At 48.2% G+C, this 18,693-nt stretch overlaps 1 protein-coding gene across 1 annotated transcript; it reads right to left on the bottom strand.

Annotated features, from left to right (window-relative positions):
* Positions 1-13,119: 13,119 nt before the first annotated feature.
* Positions 13,120-16,858, bottom strand: LOC138787076 (proteasome subunit beta type-5-like). Its single transcript, XM_069964200.1, has 3 exons — positions 16,636-16,858; positions 14,340-14,646; positions 13,120-13,653 (listed from the first exon to the last, which is right to left on the bottom strand). The coding sequence occupies exons 1-3, from the start codon at positions 16,813-16,815 to the stop codon at positions 13,364-13,366; spliced, it is 777 nt and encodes a 258-aa protein (XP_069820301.1). The 5' UTR covers positions 16,816-16,858; the 3' UTR covers positions 13,120-13,363.
* Between the last annotated feature and the right edge of the window lie 1,835 nt (positions 16,859-18,693).

Genomic DNA, 18,693 nt, shown 5'->3' with positions numbered 1-18,693 from the left:
GTGCTTACTATTATATGCATAGCATCCTACACTAATAGCTACTCCCAAGAACAGTGATTGTGTAATGCACAAGCAAAACACTGGAAGGCTGATTGTTCTTGGTGTAACAAGTACCTGAGGATTCAGAGAGTAGGGGAAAAAAAGCAATATAATGATATACTATACAGAAGAATAAAAAAATATGTTAAGGCTGTCATAGCAAGTTGAGTGAAAAACAACTTTTTTTTTTATATAATTTAATGGGTTTTATTATGCAAACATAGTAGCAATCAAAAGTCTTGTGTGCCCTATGACTTTATAGAGGCCATTGTGTTTTTCCAGAAAAATGAAGGTGACGCCTTTTAGAATGCATATATAAAATAGAAACTTGTGTAAACTGTCAATAGCAACCAATAACAGTGGGAACGTGGCCTAAATCTGGTTCTTTACCTATACATTATTGGCTTTTTTGGGTGGCATCTTTAGGGTCAACGACAGTTTTTCCAAAATGCAACATGTTAGCTGTAGTGTTTTTTGTTTTTTTTTTACCCGGATTGAATTTTTTTTTCTTAATGTATTTGTAAATGTGTGTGGCCATCTCAGTCTCCTGACCTCAGTATCATTGACCACTCTGGAAAAATCTCAAGTGCGCAGTTCATGCAAGACAGGCCAAGAATTTACAGAAACTGGAGACATTTTTCTAAAGCCCCTATTCATTGGGTCGTTAAGAGGAGCAAAGGAATGCTCTCAGCGCTCGTTTGCTCCTCGTTCCCCGCTCGCTGCCACCGCTATTCGACGCGGCTGCAGCGAGCGGGTGAGTGCGTAAGGGGAGGAGGGGAGCTGCGGGGGGGGCTGCCCGGGGGATCGCTGATCGTCCGGGCAGCCCATAGGATATAGCAGCGTCTGCTGCCGATGCTCCTATTCAACGGAGCGACGGCAGCAGATCCCTGCTATATCAGTCGCTTGTTTTTCAACATGTTGAAAAACAAGCGACTGCAACGATCAGCCGACATAAACGATGTCGGCTGATCGTTGCACTCTATTCCACAGGACGATTATCGTCCGTAGCGGCCGATGTCGGCCGAATACGGACGATAATCGTTCCGTGGAATAGGGCCTTAAGAAGAATGGGCAACTTTACCATCTGGGAAAGTAGAGAGCCTCAGACACAACTACCACAAAAGACTACAACCGGTCATTGATGTTAGAGGGGGCAATACACGGTATTAAGAACTGGGGTATGTTTTGATCAGGGTCATTTGGATATTTTTGGTTGTCATTATGATTTAAAATGAGAAAAGACCGTAGTTTGAGAATAAATGGCTTCACCCAACCACTAACCATGAGGGGAAAAATGTTTTTGTTTTATCATTCATATTTCCTCAAAAAAGGACAAGCAAGCAAAAATTCTGCTGGGGTATATAAACTTTTGAGCACAACTGTAAATGTCCACAGATTAAACTGTTTTAGACCTGTGATGTGTGCCACCCTACGTATACATACTATAGCAGCAGTGGACATGGGTCCTGAGACACTGCAATGGTTTTACACCCCATTTACATGCTTCAGAATAATGCAAGGGCTGCAGATTTTAAAATTCATTGGATGTTCCATATTGCTGCAGATACTGCACAGATTTGGATTGGCTCACCGGGGAATCGCCTTGTGGGCCCCAAGATAGAGTGGGCCCTCCTTGCCAGAAGGGACACAAGGCTGTGCCCACTGACAGAGACTGCATAGCTGGCATCAGCACCTGGAGGCCCCCCTAATCCTGGGGGGGGGCACTCTGCCACTCTACACTAAACCTCTTTAACTACAATCGCTCCTAATGAGCACTTCCCGTAAAGCCTAGTGCTCAGATTGACAGAGCAAGGAGCCATCTTCTCCCCACATTGCCAGTCACTCTTGTGACCGCAGGTTGTGTTATGCCTGCAATCACAAGAGGCTGCTCTCATCAGGGGAGCTCCAGGTCTATGGCTGTATCAATCTTTTCCTGGACTCTCTAGGATTATATCCAGTTTCTTCAGCCACTGGTATTTAAATGCAGAACCATCAGACTCGAGTATGCTCGAGTTGTGCTCATCTCATAAAAAAAAAAAAAAATCCACATGACATCACAATCTTAAATACATGCATAAAAAGACACACACCTGTTGAATTGCTGAGTTGTAGCTGAAGTGGCTGAAGACAGAGAAGAGTTACATTTTTATTAAGACTTGCCTCTTTATAGATTTGACGTATTCTAATCCAGTTTCTTAAGATGGCATATGAAATGTCAGTCATGATGAACCTACCCTAAGGGCACATTCATACTTTCATATTACAAACCATATTAAGATCCTTTTCACACTGCGTTGCCCAGTGTCGGTCGGAGAAGTACATAGGTGTAATTCTCCCATGTATACCTCTGACATACAGATATGATGGATTCCACTCAGTGGCATCCATAAAAAAAAATCCTATGTTAAAAATGTAATCCCTGCAGTAGACATTTTTATTGGGTCCTCTTCTATGGAATGGAATAGTGCAGACGTCTGTGCCATTCCATCCAGCAAATAAGCCTAAACCCTGACAGAAACCACTCAGGGGCCAGGATGACCTTCTTTGGCCCCTGTCAAGTGATGCAGGTCTATGAATACACTTACCATATACATTGGGTGATTTCCCGAGACATACAGTATCACAAACACGTGAAAAGAGACTAGTTCCCAGTCTTAGTTTAATTGAAAAAATGGTGGCAATACAGTCATGGTTCAATTAGGTTTTATTATTACTATGCAAAGTGATTAACAAACTTAACTAAGCATATAGACATCATGTCATGAAGTACTGATAGGCGTAATGTGAAGCATTTCATCCAATTACAAAATCAAACATTATGCATATCAGAAGAAATCCAACGGGTCAGAAGGACACGACGTCTTGAGAAGACAGACATAAGACATACACAACAAGAGACAAGGAGACAATGTGCATATACCCTTAGGCTATGTTCACACTGCGTAAAATAACGGCAGTTATTTTGAGGCCAAAACAACGTAGAATTACTATCGTACGGGCTAGTCGTGAAACTACGGCCGTTGTTTAATTTTGATTCCTAGCATGATTATAAACGGGATGAAAGAGGTAATTTACTTTAAATACTGCGCCCAGCCCGAGAAACCACTTAGAAAATTTTTTACATGAAAATCAAGTTTAATTCGGAAATAATTGACATGTTCATTTTTCACGGGGCCGTATAAACAACGGCCGTTATCTGATACGTAGTGTGAATTCAACGGCAGTAGTTACATTGCATTGCAGTCATTATAGGGAACCTCAAAACAACGGCCTTAGTTTTGCGGCACGGACAACGGACGTTATTTTTCGTAGTGTGAACATAGCCTTAAAGTAGAAAGCCTATTAGCCCATGTTTCAGTCTTCATGTAACATTTTGGGTATATTATATCTGACAGAATCAAAGTCTAGTAGTTTTTTTTATACATTATACAATAAATGGTTAAAGTTTAGTGCCAGAGATTTGTAATTTACTTCTATTAAAAAATCTCAAGTTCTTCAGTACTTATCAGCAGGGCCGTATTTGCCACTAGGCACCCGTGGTCCGGTGCCTAGGGCGGCGCCCTGCGGGGGGCGGCACCCGCAGGACACATTTCTTTTTTTATTTATTTATTTATTTATTTATTTACCCCCTCCGCCGCCCCGCCGCTGACATCCGCGCCCGGGTGGTGCGGCGGGGGGGGGCATGGTGGGTCTTGTGATCAGTCGGCCGGGGGATCAGTCGGGCGGCAGGAACAGAGGCAGGCTGGGAAGGAAGGTCCCCCTATGCAGGGCCGGCGTGAGCTTCCGGCACAGACTGTCACACAGGCCGGAAGCTCACAGTGCAGCCCCGCGATGCCCGAACTTCCCTGCTCAGCAGCGGCGTGATGACGTCACACGCACGCTGCTGAGCAGGGAAGTTTGGGCATCGCGGGGCTGCAATGTGAGCTTCCGGCCTGTGTGACAGTCTGTGCCGGAAGCTCACGCCGGCCCTGCATAGGGGGACCTTCCTTCCCAGCCTGCCTTTGTCCCTGCCGGCCGGCTAATCCACCGCCCCCCCCCCCCCCCCGCTGGTCCCTCTGCCCCCCTCCAGCTGGTCCCTCTGCCATCCCCCCCCCGCTGGTCCCTCTGCATCCCCCCCAGCTGGTCTCTCTGCGCTGGTCCCTCTGCCCCCCCCGGCTGTTCCCTCTGCCCCCCCGGCTGCTCCCCTGCCACCCCAGCTGCCCTCCCATCTGCTCCCCCTCCCCCTGTCGCCCCAGCTGCTCCCCTGTTACCCAGCTTCTCCCCCTTTCCCTGCCACCCCTAGTTGCTCCCCCTCCCTGTCGCCCCAGCTGCTCCCCCTGTTACCCAGCTTCTCCGCCTTTCCCTGCCTCCCCTAGCTGCTCCCCCTGTTACCCAGCTTCTCCGCCTTTCCCTGCCACCCCTAGCTGCTCCCCCTCCCCCTGTCGCCCCAGCTTCTCCCCCTGTTCCCCAGCTTCTCCCCTCCCTGTTAACCCGACTGCCCCCCTGTTGCCCCAGCTGCTCCCCCTGTTCCCCAGCTTCTCCCCATTCCCCAGCTTCTCCCCCTGTCGCCCCAGCTTCTCCCCCTGTTCCCCAGCTTCTCCCCTCCCTGTTAACCCGACTGCCCCCCTGTCGCCCCAGCTGCTCCCCCTGTTCCCCAGCTTCTCCCCATTCCCCAGCTTCTCCCCCTGTCGCCCCAGGTTCTCCCCCTGTCACCCCAGCTTCTCCCCCTGCCACCCCAGCTGCCCTCTCATCTTCTCCCCCTGCCACCCCTAGCTGCTCCCCCTCCCCCTGTCGCCCCAGCTGCTCCCCCTGTTCCCCAGCTTCTCCCCCTCCCCCTGTCACCCCAGCTTATCCCCCTCCCATCTGCCACCCCATCTTCTCCCCCTGTCGCCCCAGCTTCTCCCCATTGCCCCAGCTGCCTTCATCGCCCCAGCTGCTCCCCCTGTTCCCCAGCTTCTCCTGCTCCCCCTGTCACTCCAGCTACTCCCCAGCTTCTCCCCCTCCCCCTATCACCCTAGCTGTTCCTCCTGCCATCCCCAGCTGCCTCCTTTCCCCAGTTACCCCCAGCTGCCTCCCTTCCCCAGTCACCCTGCTCTGCCCGCCTGCAGACGAGTTGTGGTCGGAGAAGTCATCATGATGGCTGCACCAGATGGAGAAGAAAGAAAAAAGTGAGCAACGGCAATCGGAGAAGACGTCACCTGTGAGTCATTAGTAACTGCACTGTAATCACTTCTATAGTGTGCAGAGCCTGTGTACCATTGGGGTCTAAATGGGTCAGTGTATGGTTTGCGGTAGTGTACTGACAGCCCTGCGGTCACTACAGTACACTAGCACAAACTTTTAAACTAGAATGCAACTACAACAGCTGCAGGTACTAAAACTCCCAGCATATCCTGAGGGCTGCAGACTTTCAGTACATGCTGGGAGTTGTAGTGCCTGCAGCTGTTGTAGTTGGGTCCTATACACTAGGTGCTTTGTGGGAGATCAGAATACATAGATTTGTGGGGGCTCAGTGCAGGGAAGTGACCCCAGAACATCACTAATGGGGGATAGAACAAAAACATCTCCCCCTATCCTCTATTAGTGCTGTTCTGGGGTCACTTCCCTACACTGAGCCCCCACAGATCTATGTATTCTGATCTCCCACAAAGCATCCAGTGTATGATGCACCTAGGACCCAACTACAACAGCTGCAGGCACTACAACTCCCAGCATGTACTGAGTCTGCAGCCCTCGGGATATGCTGGGAGTTGTAGTGCCTGCAGCTGTTCTAGTTGGGTCCTAGGTGCATTATACGACATATAGGAATACATAGATCTGTGGGGGCTAAGTGTAGGGAAGTGACCCCAGAACATCACTATTAGGGGATAGGAGTAGATGTTTTTGTTCTATCCCCTATTAGTGATGTTCTGGGGTCACTTCCCTGCACTGAGCCCCCACAGATCTATGTATTCTGATCTTCCACCAAGCCTCCTAGGACCTAACAGCTGTGGCACTACAACTCCCAGCATGTACTGACAGTCTGCAGCCCTCAGGATATGCTGGGAGTTGTAGTAAAGTAGTACAATCCTATGATAACTGCGGCTGTAGACAGATGTATTGCTGGACCTTCAGGGCTGATGGTTGTCACCCACAGATTGCAGCCACCAGGAGACTCTGCACACAGTGATTTATTAAAGGGTTGTCCTCTCAGAGACTACAAATCCCAGCATACCCTGAGAGCTGTATAAATGGAGGGTGTTCTGAGATTTGTCACAGTACAGAGATCTTTGTAGTGGTCTTTTTACTCCTAGGTCTGTAACAATGACAAGGGGGCATCCTCTACGTCTAGAGGAAAGAAGATTTCATCATCAGCATCGACGCGGGTTCTTTACTGTACGAGCGGTAAGACTGTGGAACTCTCTGCCACATGAGGTTGTCATGGCCGATTCATTAAATAAGTTCAAGGGAGGACTTGATACTTTTCTTGAACAATATAATATAACAAGTTATGGGCATTAGATTTCTGGTGATACGTTGATCCGGGGATTGTTCTGGTTGCCATTGCAGTCGGGGGGGGGGGGGGGGGGGGGGGGGGGGGGGGGGGGGGGGGGGGGGGGGGGGGGGGTTTCTCCATGTGGTGGGGCGGTTGTCTTCTGCCCCATAGGGGTTTTTCGCCTTCCTAGATCAACACAGTAGGATTCTCCTAGGTTGAACCTGATGGACTCTTGTCTTCTTTCAACCTTATTTACTATGTTACTATGTTACTATGTTACAGATACAGATAAATCCAGGAAAGGAGCGGGTCAGCATGTCGCGTTTCACTGGTTTTATATTGGTGGGCCCCAGGTGCCCCAGTCCGACACAGGACAGAAGCTGTCCCCAAATTAAGTCCCCGCCCTCCTTCCTTCCTCCATCACTCCCCCTGTCCTGATATGTTTAGTCAGGATGAGTGGCCGTGTGCCTGGGATCCTTTTGGGTCCGTACTAGTTTTGTCTTGTTTTAATGTAATTTGTCTGTTTGTTCCCCTGTCCTCCTTCCCCTCAGTCTTTCCTTCCAGGGTTGGTCCACCCCGAGATCTTCAGTTTGGTCATCTGTTGCCAGAAATGCCTCCCTTGTCTGCTCGCTGGACTCGGGTAAGCCACTTCATTTACTTGTCCTATCCTTCCAACTGTCCCGATGATTAACTGTGTTTCCCTGAATGTCAAGGGCCTAAACTCTAACTCAAAAAGGCGCCTGGCCTTGAGGGAACTGCGTAATCTCAGAGCGGACGTGGCTTTCCTACAGGAGACCCACTTTGATACCTCAGCAAACTTCCAATTTGCCAAATTTTCCTTTCCCACAGTAATATCTGCCTCGAGGGGGAACAAAACTGCAGGTGTGGCCATCTTGTTTTCGCACACATGCCCCATAACCATATCCTCTACTTATGCGGACCCAGGAGGGAGGTTTGTAATTGTGGAAGGTACAATACAGGGTAAACGCCTAGTGTTTTGTAAAGTTTATGCGCCTAACAGGGCACAAATTCCTTTCCTCCGTAGAGTGCTTGCCCGACTCTCTAAGTATCCCCCAGGCCCGAGGTTAGTAGGAGGCGACTTTAATGTTCCCTTTTCGGAGCTCACTGATAGGCACTCTGTGGAGGGTAGACCTGTTTCAGCTGACCAAGCAAAACTGTCCAGGGAATTCCGGAAACGTATCCGCACCCATGGATTGTATGATCTCTGGAGAATAGACCACCCTACGGAACGATCTTACACTTTCTTTTACCACCCCCATAAAATGCACTCCAGGATCGACTATTTTTTTGGTAATATCCCTATGGTCCGTCTTCTCCAGAGTGCCTATATTGAACCCATTTCATGGTCTGACCATGGCCCCATCCTGGTTTGCTTGAAGGACCTCCTTACCCCTACCCGCCAGTGCCATTGGCGACTAAATGAAAGTCTGCTAAAAAATCAGATTTCCAGGGACTCTATTAAAAATTCCATAGTTAATTACTTTCAAGAGAATGGCGGCTCAGTGTCCTCTGAATCGGTTTTATGGTAGGCCCATAAGGCTGTTGTTCGGGGCCACTGCATAGCCCTGGGGGCGCGCCTGAAAAGGGACACCCGAGTAGCCATGGAAGAGGCCAAGAGTTCGGTTGTTGCCCTGGAGCGGACTCTTGCTGGGCGCCCTTCGGTGGGTACTCTGCGTCGACTTGTGGCGGCGAGGGCTCGACTTAAGGAACTAGCCTTGTTTAAAGTGGAGAGATTGCTTCTCTACTCCAGACAACGCTTTTATGAAAAGGGTAATAAAGCCCACACTCTTTTAGCCAGATTATTGGGCGAGCGCTCAGCCGCCCAGTCTCGGCAGGCCCTAAGGAACAACCAAGGGGTAGTTACCTATCATCCACACAAGGTCTCCTCGATCTTCCGTGACTACTACTCAAAACTTTATTCCCTAGCCTCTACCTTGCCCTCGGACCCGGAAGCTCGCTCCATGCGCATCAATGAATTTCTCCAAGGTTGTAGTTTACCTTCTCTTTCCAGCACTGCTTTGGAGGAGTTAAACTCGCCTATCACTGATGAAGAGCTATCTGAAGTTCTTAAATCTCTTCCCACGGGGCGTGCTCCGGGTCCAGATGGTTTCACATATCTATATTATAAAACATTCTCTTCTGAATTGTCACCTAAGCTACTTTCTGTATTTAACTCTTTTTTACAGGGATCCCCCATACCAGCTTCTATGTCCCATTCCTACATTACCCTTATCCCCAAACCAGGCAAAGACCCGTTAGACTGTGCCAACTAGCGCCCCATTTCCTCCTGAACTCTGATTTCACCAAGATTCTGGCCACCAGACTGGGTTACCGGCTGCCCTCCTTGATTCATGCCGACCAGGTGGGGTTTGTCCCGGGCCGACAGGGTGGGGATAATACTAGAAGAGCAATTGACATCATTGATGCGGTGGATCAGCAGTTGGACAGAGCCTTAGTACTGAGCCTTGATGCAGAGAAGGCGTTTGACCGCCTTGGGTGGTCTTTTATGTTCGAAACGCTGACTCGTTTTGGCTTCTCTGGCCCTTTTCTAACTGCGATCCATAGCTTGTATGCGAAGCCTACGGCGGCTCTTAAATTCCCCCACGGCCTCTCTGATGCCTTCCCTCTCATGAATGGCACCCGCCAGGGGTGTCCCCTTTCACCCTTGCTTTTTGTTCTGTGCATTGAGCCTCTGGCGGCTGCCATTCGTGACTGCCCTGATATTAAGGGGGTCCTAGTTAGGGGGAGAGAGTTTAAGGTAATGTTGTTCGCTGATGATGTCCTCCTTACCTTTTTGGAACCGGTAACTACCTTGCCTAATCTCCATGCCCTATTGCTTAGATACGGGGCTGTGTCGGGATATAAGGTAAATACTTCTAAATCAGAGGCCATGCCCCTTAATATCCCTAATTCAGTGGTCTCACAATTGAGTTCCACTTTCAAGTTCAGTTGGACGTCCTCATCTATTAAATATCTAGGCATCTACCTGACCCCTCCTATTCCTCCCTGTACTCCGCTAACTACCCGGGCTTATTTAGAAATGTTCGGTCTTTGCTCTCCAAATGGTCCTCCCATTACATCTCCCTCCTGGGTCGTATAGCGTCAGTGAAAATGACCATCCTCCCCAAGCTCCTATACCATTTCGAGACCCTGCCTGTCCGTATACCCATGAGTGAACTAAAAGCCATTCAAAAGGACATATTTAAATTTATTTGGCAATCCAAGCGACACCGTATACCCAACTCTGTAATGCTGGCCAGCAAATCCCAAGGAGGGCTAGGTGTTCCGAATGTAATCTACTACTATTGGGCGGCACACTTAAGGCAGATACCAGCATGGTCTACTTATTCGGCGTATAAGAAATGGACAGAAATAGAAAAAATTTGGTTGGCCCCATACCACCCAAACTCCTTCCTATGGCACTCCTCCCCTCCAAAATCGTCCCACCTTCTACTGATTGGCCCCATCAGATTCACCATGCATGTTTGGTCCTCTTGTGTAACTAAATTTGGGTTGTCTTCCCCTATATCCCCTCTTAATTCCTTTTTGCTCTTTCCAAACTTTCAGTCTGGACTGCAGTCTCAAATGGTTCGTACCTGGGGATCCAAAAAGCTCTTTCAGTTCGCTGATTTGGTGGACCCCCTTACCCGTACTTTACTTTCGTTTGAGAGGTTAATGGACAGATTTGATCTCCCTTCCTCTGAACATTTTTCTTATATTCAGATACGCCACTTTATGATGTCCCGCCTGGGTTCCCTCACAGTGTCCAAGCCATCCCCTTTTGAGCAGCTGGTAAGGGCAGGCACGTCTACTAAGGGTTTGATATCGGATATATACCCAATTCTACTGTCCCCGAGTGAGGGAGCCCAGGTCAGACATAAATACATGGACAGATGGGAATCCTTTCTGGGGAGGCAGCTTCCTCCGGAGTGCTGGGCTGCTGTGTGGGACAGGGCAGCGACCTCCTCCATCTGCACTACGTATAAGGAGTCCCATTACAAGTTATTGATGTTCTGGTACCATACTCCCGAGCTCCTACATAAATTAAATAATAGTATTTCCTCTCAATGCTGGCGTTGCCAGAGAGCGGTAGGTTCCCTCATTCATGTTTTCTGGGAATGTCCTCTTATACAAGGGTTCTGGAGGGGGGTCTGCTCCTTGTCCTCCACGGTACTTCAGACTGATATTCCTTTGGACCCGGCAATATGCCTCCTTAATTTGTTTCCAAAAAAGCTGGGGAAGAAACCTGCAAAGTTACTCCTAGTGATCCTGACTGCATCTAAGTCATTAATAGCTAAAGGTTGGAAACAAACTATTCCTCCCTCATTGAGTAGTCTTAAGGCTAGGATTGCTGAGTTGAGGTCCCTGGAGAAATTGACAGCATCTCTGAATAATAAGATGGCCCAGTTTGAGTCCATTTGGTCTCCTTGGGACTCATAGTGTTTCAGATAGCGGAGCGTAGAGGCCTTGGGCTGCCCCTGCCCCCCCCCCTCCCCTTATTTCCCGATTGTTTTGTGTTGTCCTTTCTGTTCTGTTCTATGTGGTCTGCCTCTGTACTCTTTAGTCAGAGTATTATGCTGGTTATGCGATGTTATGTTCCTTGGTTGGTGTATATCACTTGTTTTCCGTGTCTCTTTTGATACTTTATATCAAGCATGCTGAAACCGTTCTATATAACTCTATGCTGACTTTTATTTTATGGTCAGACTGGTTCGTTTATTTGTCTGTGAAAATCCTTGTGAAAAAACTTTAATAAAAATTTAGTTTAAAAAAAAAAAAAGAGCAGATTGGCTTATCAAAATAAAATAACGATTACTCACCTCACCAATCTGCTGCTGTACTGATGCTCACTGGGTCCCCACTGTTCTCCACATACAGTGCCACAGCTAATCACTGGCTTACATGACACCACAATACACTGTGCATAAGATGTTGCAGTCTATCACTGTCAATGCCAAACAAGCAGTGAAGCCTGTGATCAACCACAACATCAGGGCACTTCAGCTGGAGACTCTGGCGCGAGCAGAGAGCAAGTATGAGTCTTTTAAAAAAATTCTACCATCTTTTACCAAACCCTTTTAATTTGCCGTGTGTCAGTACATTAGCACGAAGATTTAAAGAGAACCAGATTCTGAGTTACAATATTGCGGACTCAGGGCTCTCCCTCAACTAGTCACGGTTACCGGGTGTAATCACTTCCCACCTCCCAGAGGCACAGAATTACAGCCCGGGAGGCATGACTAGTTGGAGGGAGAGACGCTGCCCACATGACTAGTTAGCGCTGATTCACATATAGCGCCAGAAAGAATAAAACTACATTTTCAAGGAGATGGAGGCAACTGCAAATGAGCAGTTAATATGATAGTACATGCTGCAGCATTCTCCATAACATCAATATTGTAAGTGAGAACCCTAAATCCTCATGATTGAGTTTCCTTGAGGCTGGGTTCACACTATGTATATTTCAGGCAGTATTTGGTCCTCATGTCAGGTCCTCATAGCAACCAAAACCAGGAGTGGATTGAAAACACAGAAAGGATCTGTTCACACAATGTTGAAATTGAGTGGATGGCCGCCATATAACAGTAAATAACGGCCATTATTTCAATACCACAGCCGTTGTTTTAAAATAACAGCAAATATTTGCCATTAAATGATGGCCATCCACTCAATTACAACATTATGTGAACAGAGCCTGTGTTTTCAATCCACTCCTGGTTTTGGTTGCTATACAGCCTCACAAATACAGCCTCAAATATACATAGTGTGAACCCAGCCTTAACCTGTTTCAGAGCTTCCACCATCATTGTGAATGATAATGCTGGAAGCTCCGCATTCTGGTCCGTGCACGGACCGTAATCATGCAACGCGTGAATGCACTTTAAATGGTTCTTTTTACACTTATGTTAATTATATGTTACATACTTCTCACTGACCTACAATTGCATGGTAAATGAGCGACATCTCTATTTGCATCTCTGATGAGTAACAGATATTCCTTATTTCACTTATAAGGGGCATTTTTCTTACCTTTCCTTATTTACTGTGATATGCCAAATATACTTTTATCTAAATTTATACAGAATAATGAGATTTGAGACTTGCAAAATACACTATAGAAACAGGGGCTAGGTTTATCATATATTCTAATAGGAAGGGACAGGTTCCCGAGTGAGGCTGCCCTATTTAGGGCACCTAGGTGTAGGCAGATAGTCACAGGAACAGGGACAGTATCCTTGCTCTTCTCTTTTCTGGTCACCTACTGGTTAGCATCAAATAGCTTGCACCTAGGTCAGTGTGCGATATACTAACGTACCTTATGTGTGTGGACAAATATTGGTGATGAGCACTGATTTGGTTGTATTTTAAGGACAATAAGTTATATTTTAGTTTGCACTTTCCCTTGATTTTACGGTGGTACTCACTCCTACCCACTTCTCTTGGGTAGAATACAGCGCTACACAGACACATCATACAATGTCACAAAGAAGTGTGTATGGTGGGGTTTACATGAATGTGATCTTCAGTAATGCACAATAATCTATGGACATTGAAACCTACCCACCACTAAATATCTAAATACCACTGAAAATATGACATCAACATGAGTTGTAAGGAAAATGTTTATTAAGATGGTACATGTCATACACTTAAATATTTTAAGGAACAGGGCTCCAACACCTAACAAAATCTAAAACATTTGACATTCAAAGCAATGAAAAAAGTAAGTGTGGTTTGGAGCCTTAACTGCCTTCCCTGTCACATAGAAGACTATCATGTTACTGAGGCTCAAGCAATAGGGAGGGTAGTAGAGTATCAATAGTATTCCCACCTCCTAAGCTCAGTATGTTAAGAGTCACTCATCCCCTTGTACTTTTCATGTAGATCAGCCACATCATCTTGTGACACTCGCACCCAACCATCTTCTTTCACATGGTAGAGATTCACCACTCCACCTGAGTAAGCATCACGATATGTCGCCTGGTAAATGGCACGCCGCGCCAGCTCCTGGGCCTCTTCTGTTTCTAGATCATAGTTGTATCCTCTATCCAGCACTCCATAAGCATACATAGAGCCAGAACCCACAGAGAAGACTGAACCAGACACTCGATTTCCTTCACTGTCCACATAATAAAGACCTGTGCAAAGAAGAGTAAAAGTAATCTTAACAAAACTTTTTACTAGAAAAGGCAACGAAAGCCAAGTGGTGGCTCTTGTGGCCATAGGTAGACTTTCATCCAGAGGACATTACAGACATTATATGACAGTCTTTTGCTCTACGGATAGGTTTACCATATATTCTGGTTCCTTTCCTGGCACATTTGGTGAATGTTCAACAAATATAATGAGGGTCCTATTAGATGGAGCGATTTTTAACGCTTAACGACTAACGATCGCAAACGAGATTGGTTTATCGTTAACCTGAAATCGTTCACCATATTACACAGGGCGATAGTCGTTACTTACGATCGTTACTATGATCGTTATTGCGATCGTTACTATGATCGTTTATTCCTTCTGATCACAGCAATACAATGGACAATGTGCAATTACACTGAACGATTAGTGAAAAAATGTGGAACTTGAGCGAATGAATGTGGAATTACAGCGAACAATTAACAATAATTTTAGGTTCAGATCTAAATCGACGACATACGAACAATTTTTCGATCATTGCCTGCAATTATACAGAACGATTATCGTTTAAATTGGAACAATATAACAATTTTGCACACAATAATCGCCCTGTGTAATAGGGCCCTTAGTCTAAAAAGTATAGGAAACCAAGTAATAAAAAAGGCAAACAATGCAGTTCACTTCTTACCTGGTCCTCTCTTGTCCCATCCACAGATCATGGTTCCCATAGACAGGCCCATGCCCTTGTACTGGTATACCATATTAGCTAGGAGTTTGGAAGCTGCAGCTACAGATATACGTTCCTTGTTCCTTAGTTCATAGATGCGACACTGACGGGCGAGGAGCCTCTCCCAGAAACTACAGTCGGCAGCACCACCTGCCATGGTGCCCAACAGGTATGGGTTTATTTCAATAACTTTCTTTACGGTCTGTGAGGCGATGTAAGAGCCGGCTGTAGCTCTAGAGTCCACGGCCACAATAACTCCATGACGGAACTGGGGGGAAAAAAAGGTGCACAAAAACTCTTTGTTAGATGAGATCTTATACTGGTTTATTAATGACAATTACTTACTAATACTATCTACACATGCAGCAAAGCTGTAAGGCTGCATTCCCACGTTCCGTGATCCTGACGGATCACGGACGTGGAATGCATGTACCGGAGTCCCCCCGCGCCCGGACAGCATCTGTAATTAGATGCTGGGAGCGGGGGAGACTGTATTCATAAGGATTCATTACAGCGCGGCGCTTATGAATACAGTCTCCCCCGCTCCCAGCACCTAATTACAGATGCTGTCCGCGCGCGGGGGGAATCCGGTACAAGCATTCCACGTCCGTGATCCGTCAGGATCACGGAACGTGGGAATGCAGCCTTAGGGTATAGTCGGACACTGATAGTACCAAGGCAAAACCACAGCTCAACAGGATACAAACTACTAGATCACTATTGGTGGTCATGACTGGATTGGGAAGAGACAACGAGGAGATTTATCAAACTGGTGTAAAGTAAAATTGTCTTAGCTGCCCCTAGCAACCAATCAGATTCCACCTCTCATTTTTCAAAGAATCTGTGAGGAATGAAAGGTGGAATCTGATTGGTTGCTAGGGGCAACTGAGCCAGTTTTACTTTACACCATGTTTAAGAAATCTCCCCCTATGAAAAATATTTTCACTGGCTGGACTCGCCCTGATCAAGGAGTATATGCCCATTAGTATGTCCTGTACTGGTGCTGAAAAGCTCTTCAATAGCAAAGACACACATTTATTACTTCTTGCAGGACATACAGCAGCTGATAAGTACTGGAAAACTTGAGATATTTTAATAGAAGTAAATTACAAATCTCTAACACCAGTTCATGGTGTAAGAGAGCACAAATCTCTAACACCAGTTTTATAGGTGATCTACCCCTTAAACAAATACATGCAATGTCCAAGAAATAATTCCAGAACAGGAAATGCTCAAGGAGGAAGAAGTATAAGAAACTGTACAGCACCCACAGCAACCAGACTCCCCCTTTCAATGTTCAGTGACCTTTCGTAGATGCAGCAATCTACACCATGGGCAGCTACTCCACTTTTCCTTAAAGCGATTATCCAGCGCTACAAAAACATGGCCACTTTTCCCCCCTCTCTTGTCTCCAGATTGGGTGGGGTTTCAAACTCCGTTCCATTGAAGTAAATGGAGCTTAATTGCAAATCACACCTGACCTGGAGACAAGAGAGGGGGAAAAGTGGCCATGTTTTTGTAGCGCTGGATAACCCCTTTAAAGGGAACCTGTCTACCGGGACAGAACCCACCCTACCTCTGGATAAAGGATCATATACTTACCCCCTCCTGCCAGTACCGCTCCCGTCACAGAGAAATCACCCGCTCGTCTGTGCAATCAATATGCAAATCCCTGCTCCCCTGATTTCCCATTGACGTCAGACTCCTCTCTGCTCATTTGCATATTGAGTGCGCAGACGAGCCGCCGGCCATTTCTCCACCAGCCTTGGGAGCGGGACTGGCAGGAGGGGGTAAGTATATCATCCTCTATCCAGCAGTAGGGTGGGTTCTGTCTGGGTGCCAGGTTCCCTTTAAGAGCTTTTTATACAGTAAAGTGGTGAGAGAAGTGCGATGGCCCTGGCCCAGATTCATCATGTGTGTCCACTATACTAACCAATCACAGCTCAGCTCTCTGCTCTGGTAACATGAAAGCTGAGCTGTGATTGGTTGCTAGGGGCAGTTAAAAAAAAATTCCAAAAACCTAGGCTACAGCAGAGTTCTCTGGGTGGACTGGCCTGGTGGTCCCTGGGACCTCATGAAGCATGAAGCATGAATAAAGGTTGTAATGGAAGTTCCCTCATAGAGAATAGCTACATAAGCAGCAGCTGTGTGAACAGAGCCTAACAGGGGCTCCATGTATAAGGAAGTACTATATACACCCGGCAATATGGCTATAGAGTCACATAAGCAGGGGCCCATCCTCCCGGCTATTGTGTACCTTGAAGGCCAGGGTGGTTGTTCCGTGCAGAAACTCAATCCCGGGGTCAGCGGTTCCCTGTCCGAGTCCGGGCACTACGTGAAAGCTGAGCCCTTCAGCCTCCATCCCGCAGCTCGCCGGGACATCCCGGGGCCGGCTCCACGAGCAGCCCTCCGAACTCACTACACTCGCCAGCGCCATGATCCCAGGATAGGTAATAGAGACAGTGGATAGAGCGTCGCCTACGTGTGACGTCATAATGACAGTGCAGGATCTGCGGCCATATTGGAAAAGGGCATGACTAGGATAGATAGGGACGGATTGGCGCCATGTTAGATGTGGGAGCTATGGAAGCGGATGCCGGGATTGAGAAATGCTGAACTAGTTACATTTACTTCCAGGAATAGTTTACTATACAGCACAGCCATGTATTCGGAGAGTAGAGGAAACATTTTATTTTAAAATATTATATAAATATTTTATTTAAAATAGTTTGCCTGTAGATGTCTGGACCTCAATTGAAACAATCACAGACCTAGTTGGAGGTCCAAAATGACCACTTGCACCAGGCCAAAGGCTCAGGGAATAGAGTCCAGGGGCGGACTGGGCCACCGGGGTACCGGGGAAACCCCCGGTGGGCCCCAAGCAGGAGTAGGCCCCGCCCCCAGTCAGGGAGCACGGTCCCCCCGCATCGGGGGCCCCCGTGCTCCTGGGGGGCCCACTCAGCCGCCGATAGCTGGCCGGCACCTTCCCTTCCTTGTGATCGCAAGCTTGCGATCACAAGGGTGCTGCCGCCGCCGCCGCCCCGACAGATGAGCAGCTGCTGGTCCCGGCAGCGCCATCACCACTGAGCTCTGTGCGCGGTGCGGCTGCTAGGACTTCCGGTTCACGTAGCGCATACCGGAAGTCCCAGCCGCTGCGGCGCGCACGGAGCTCAGTGTTGATGGCGCTGTCCAGGACCAGGAGCTGCTCGTCTGTCGGGGAACAGAGGAGAAGAGACCAACGACGGGGGAGCGTGTTGACAGGTGAGTTGAGTTTCGGTTTTGGTTTTTTTATCATAGGGGGGAGATGGACAACATGAGGGGGGTGGGGGAGAGATGGACAACATGAGGGGGGTGGGGGAGAGATGGACAACATGAGGGGGGTGGGGAGAGATGGACAACATGAGGGGAGGGGAGAGATGGACAACATGAGGGGGGTGGGGGAGAGATGGACAACATGAGGGGGGTGGGGGAGAGATGGACAACATGAGGGGGGTGGGGGAGAGATGGACAACATGAGGGGGGTGGGGGAGAGATGGACAACATGAGGGGAGGGGAGAGATGGACAACATGAGGGGGGTGGGGGAGAGATGGACAACATGAGGTGGGTGAGGGAGAGATGGACAACATGGGGAGGAGAGATGGACAACATGAGGGGGGAGAGATGGACAACATGAGGGGGGTGGGGAGAGATGGACAACATGAGGGGAGGGGAGAGATGGACAACATGAAGGGGGTGGGGGAGAGATGGACAACATGAGGGGGGTGGGGGAGAGATGGACAACATGAGGGGGGTGGGGGAGAGATGGACAACATGAGGGGGATGGGGGAGAGATGGACAACATGAGGGGGGTGGGGGAGAGATGGACAACATGAGGGGGGTGGGGGAGAGATGGACAACATGAGGGGGGTGGGGGAGAGATGGACAACATGAGGGGGGTGGGGGAGAGATGGACAACATGAGGGGGGTGGGGGAGAGATGGACAACATGAGGGGGGTGGGGGAGAGATGGACAACATGAGGTGGGTGAGGGAGAGATGGACAACATGAGGGGGGTGGGGGAGAGATGGACAACATGAGGTGGGTGAGGGAGAGATGGACAACATGAGGGGAGGGGAGAGATGGACAACATGAGGGGGGGGGAGATGGACAACATGAGGGGGGGGAGAGATGGACAACATGAGGGGGGGAGATGGACAACATGGGGGGGAGATGGACAACATGAGGGGGGGGTGGACAACATGAGGGGGGGGGATGGACAACATGAGGGGGGGATGGACAACATGGGGGGGAGATGGACAACATGAGGGGGGGTGGA

The sequence above is a fragment of the Dendropsophus ebraccatus genome, chromosome 3 (assembly GCF_027789765.1).
Source record: "Dendropsophus ebraccatus isolate aDenEbr1 chromosome 3, aDenEbr1.pat, whole genome shotgun sequence".
Lineage (NCBI taxonomy): Eukaryota > Metazoa > Chordata > Amphibia > Anura > Hylidae > Dendropsophus > Dendropsophus ebraccatus.
This window is presented reverse-complemented; position numbering and strand designations above follow the sequence as displayed.

Bases quoted from the DNA above. Each gene is read 5' to 3' on its own strand.
- LOC138787076 (XM_069964200.1), bottom strand. From the start codon at position 16,815: ATGGCGCTGGCGAGTGTAGTGAGTTCGGAGGGCTGCTCGTGGAGCCGG. The intron at 14,647-16,635 runs GTACACAATAGC...TTTTCCCCCCAG, and splicing joins CAACCACCCTGGCCTTCAAG to TTCCGTCATGGAGTTATTGT. The intron at 13,654-14,339 runs GTAAGAAGTGAA...TTCTTTGCACAG, and splicing joins ATGGGACAAGAGAGGACCAG to GTCTTTATTATGTGGACAGT.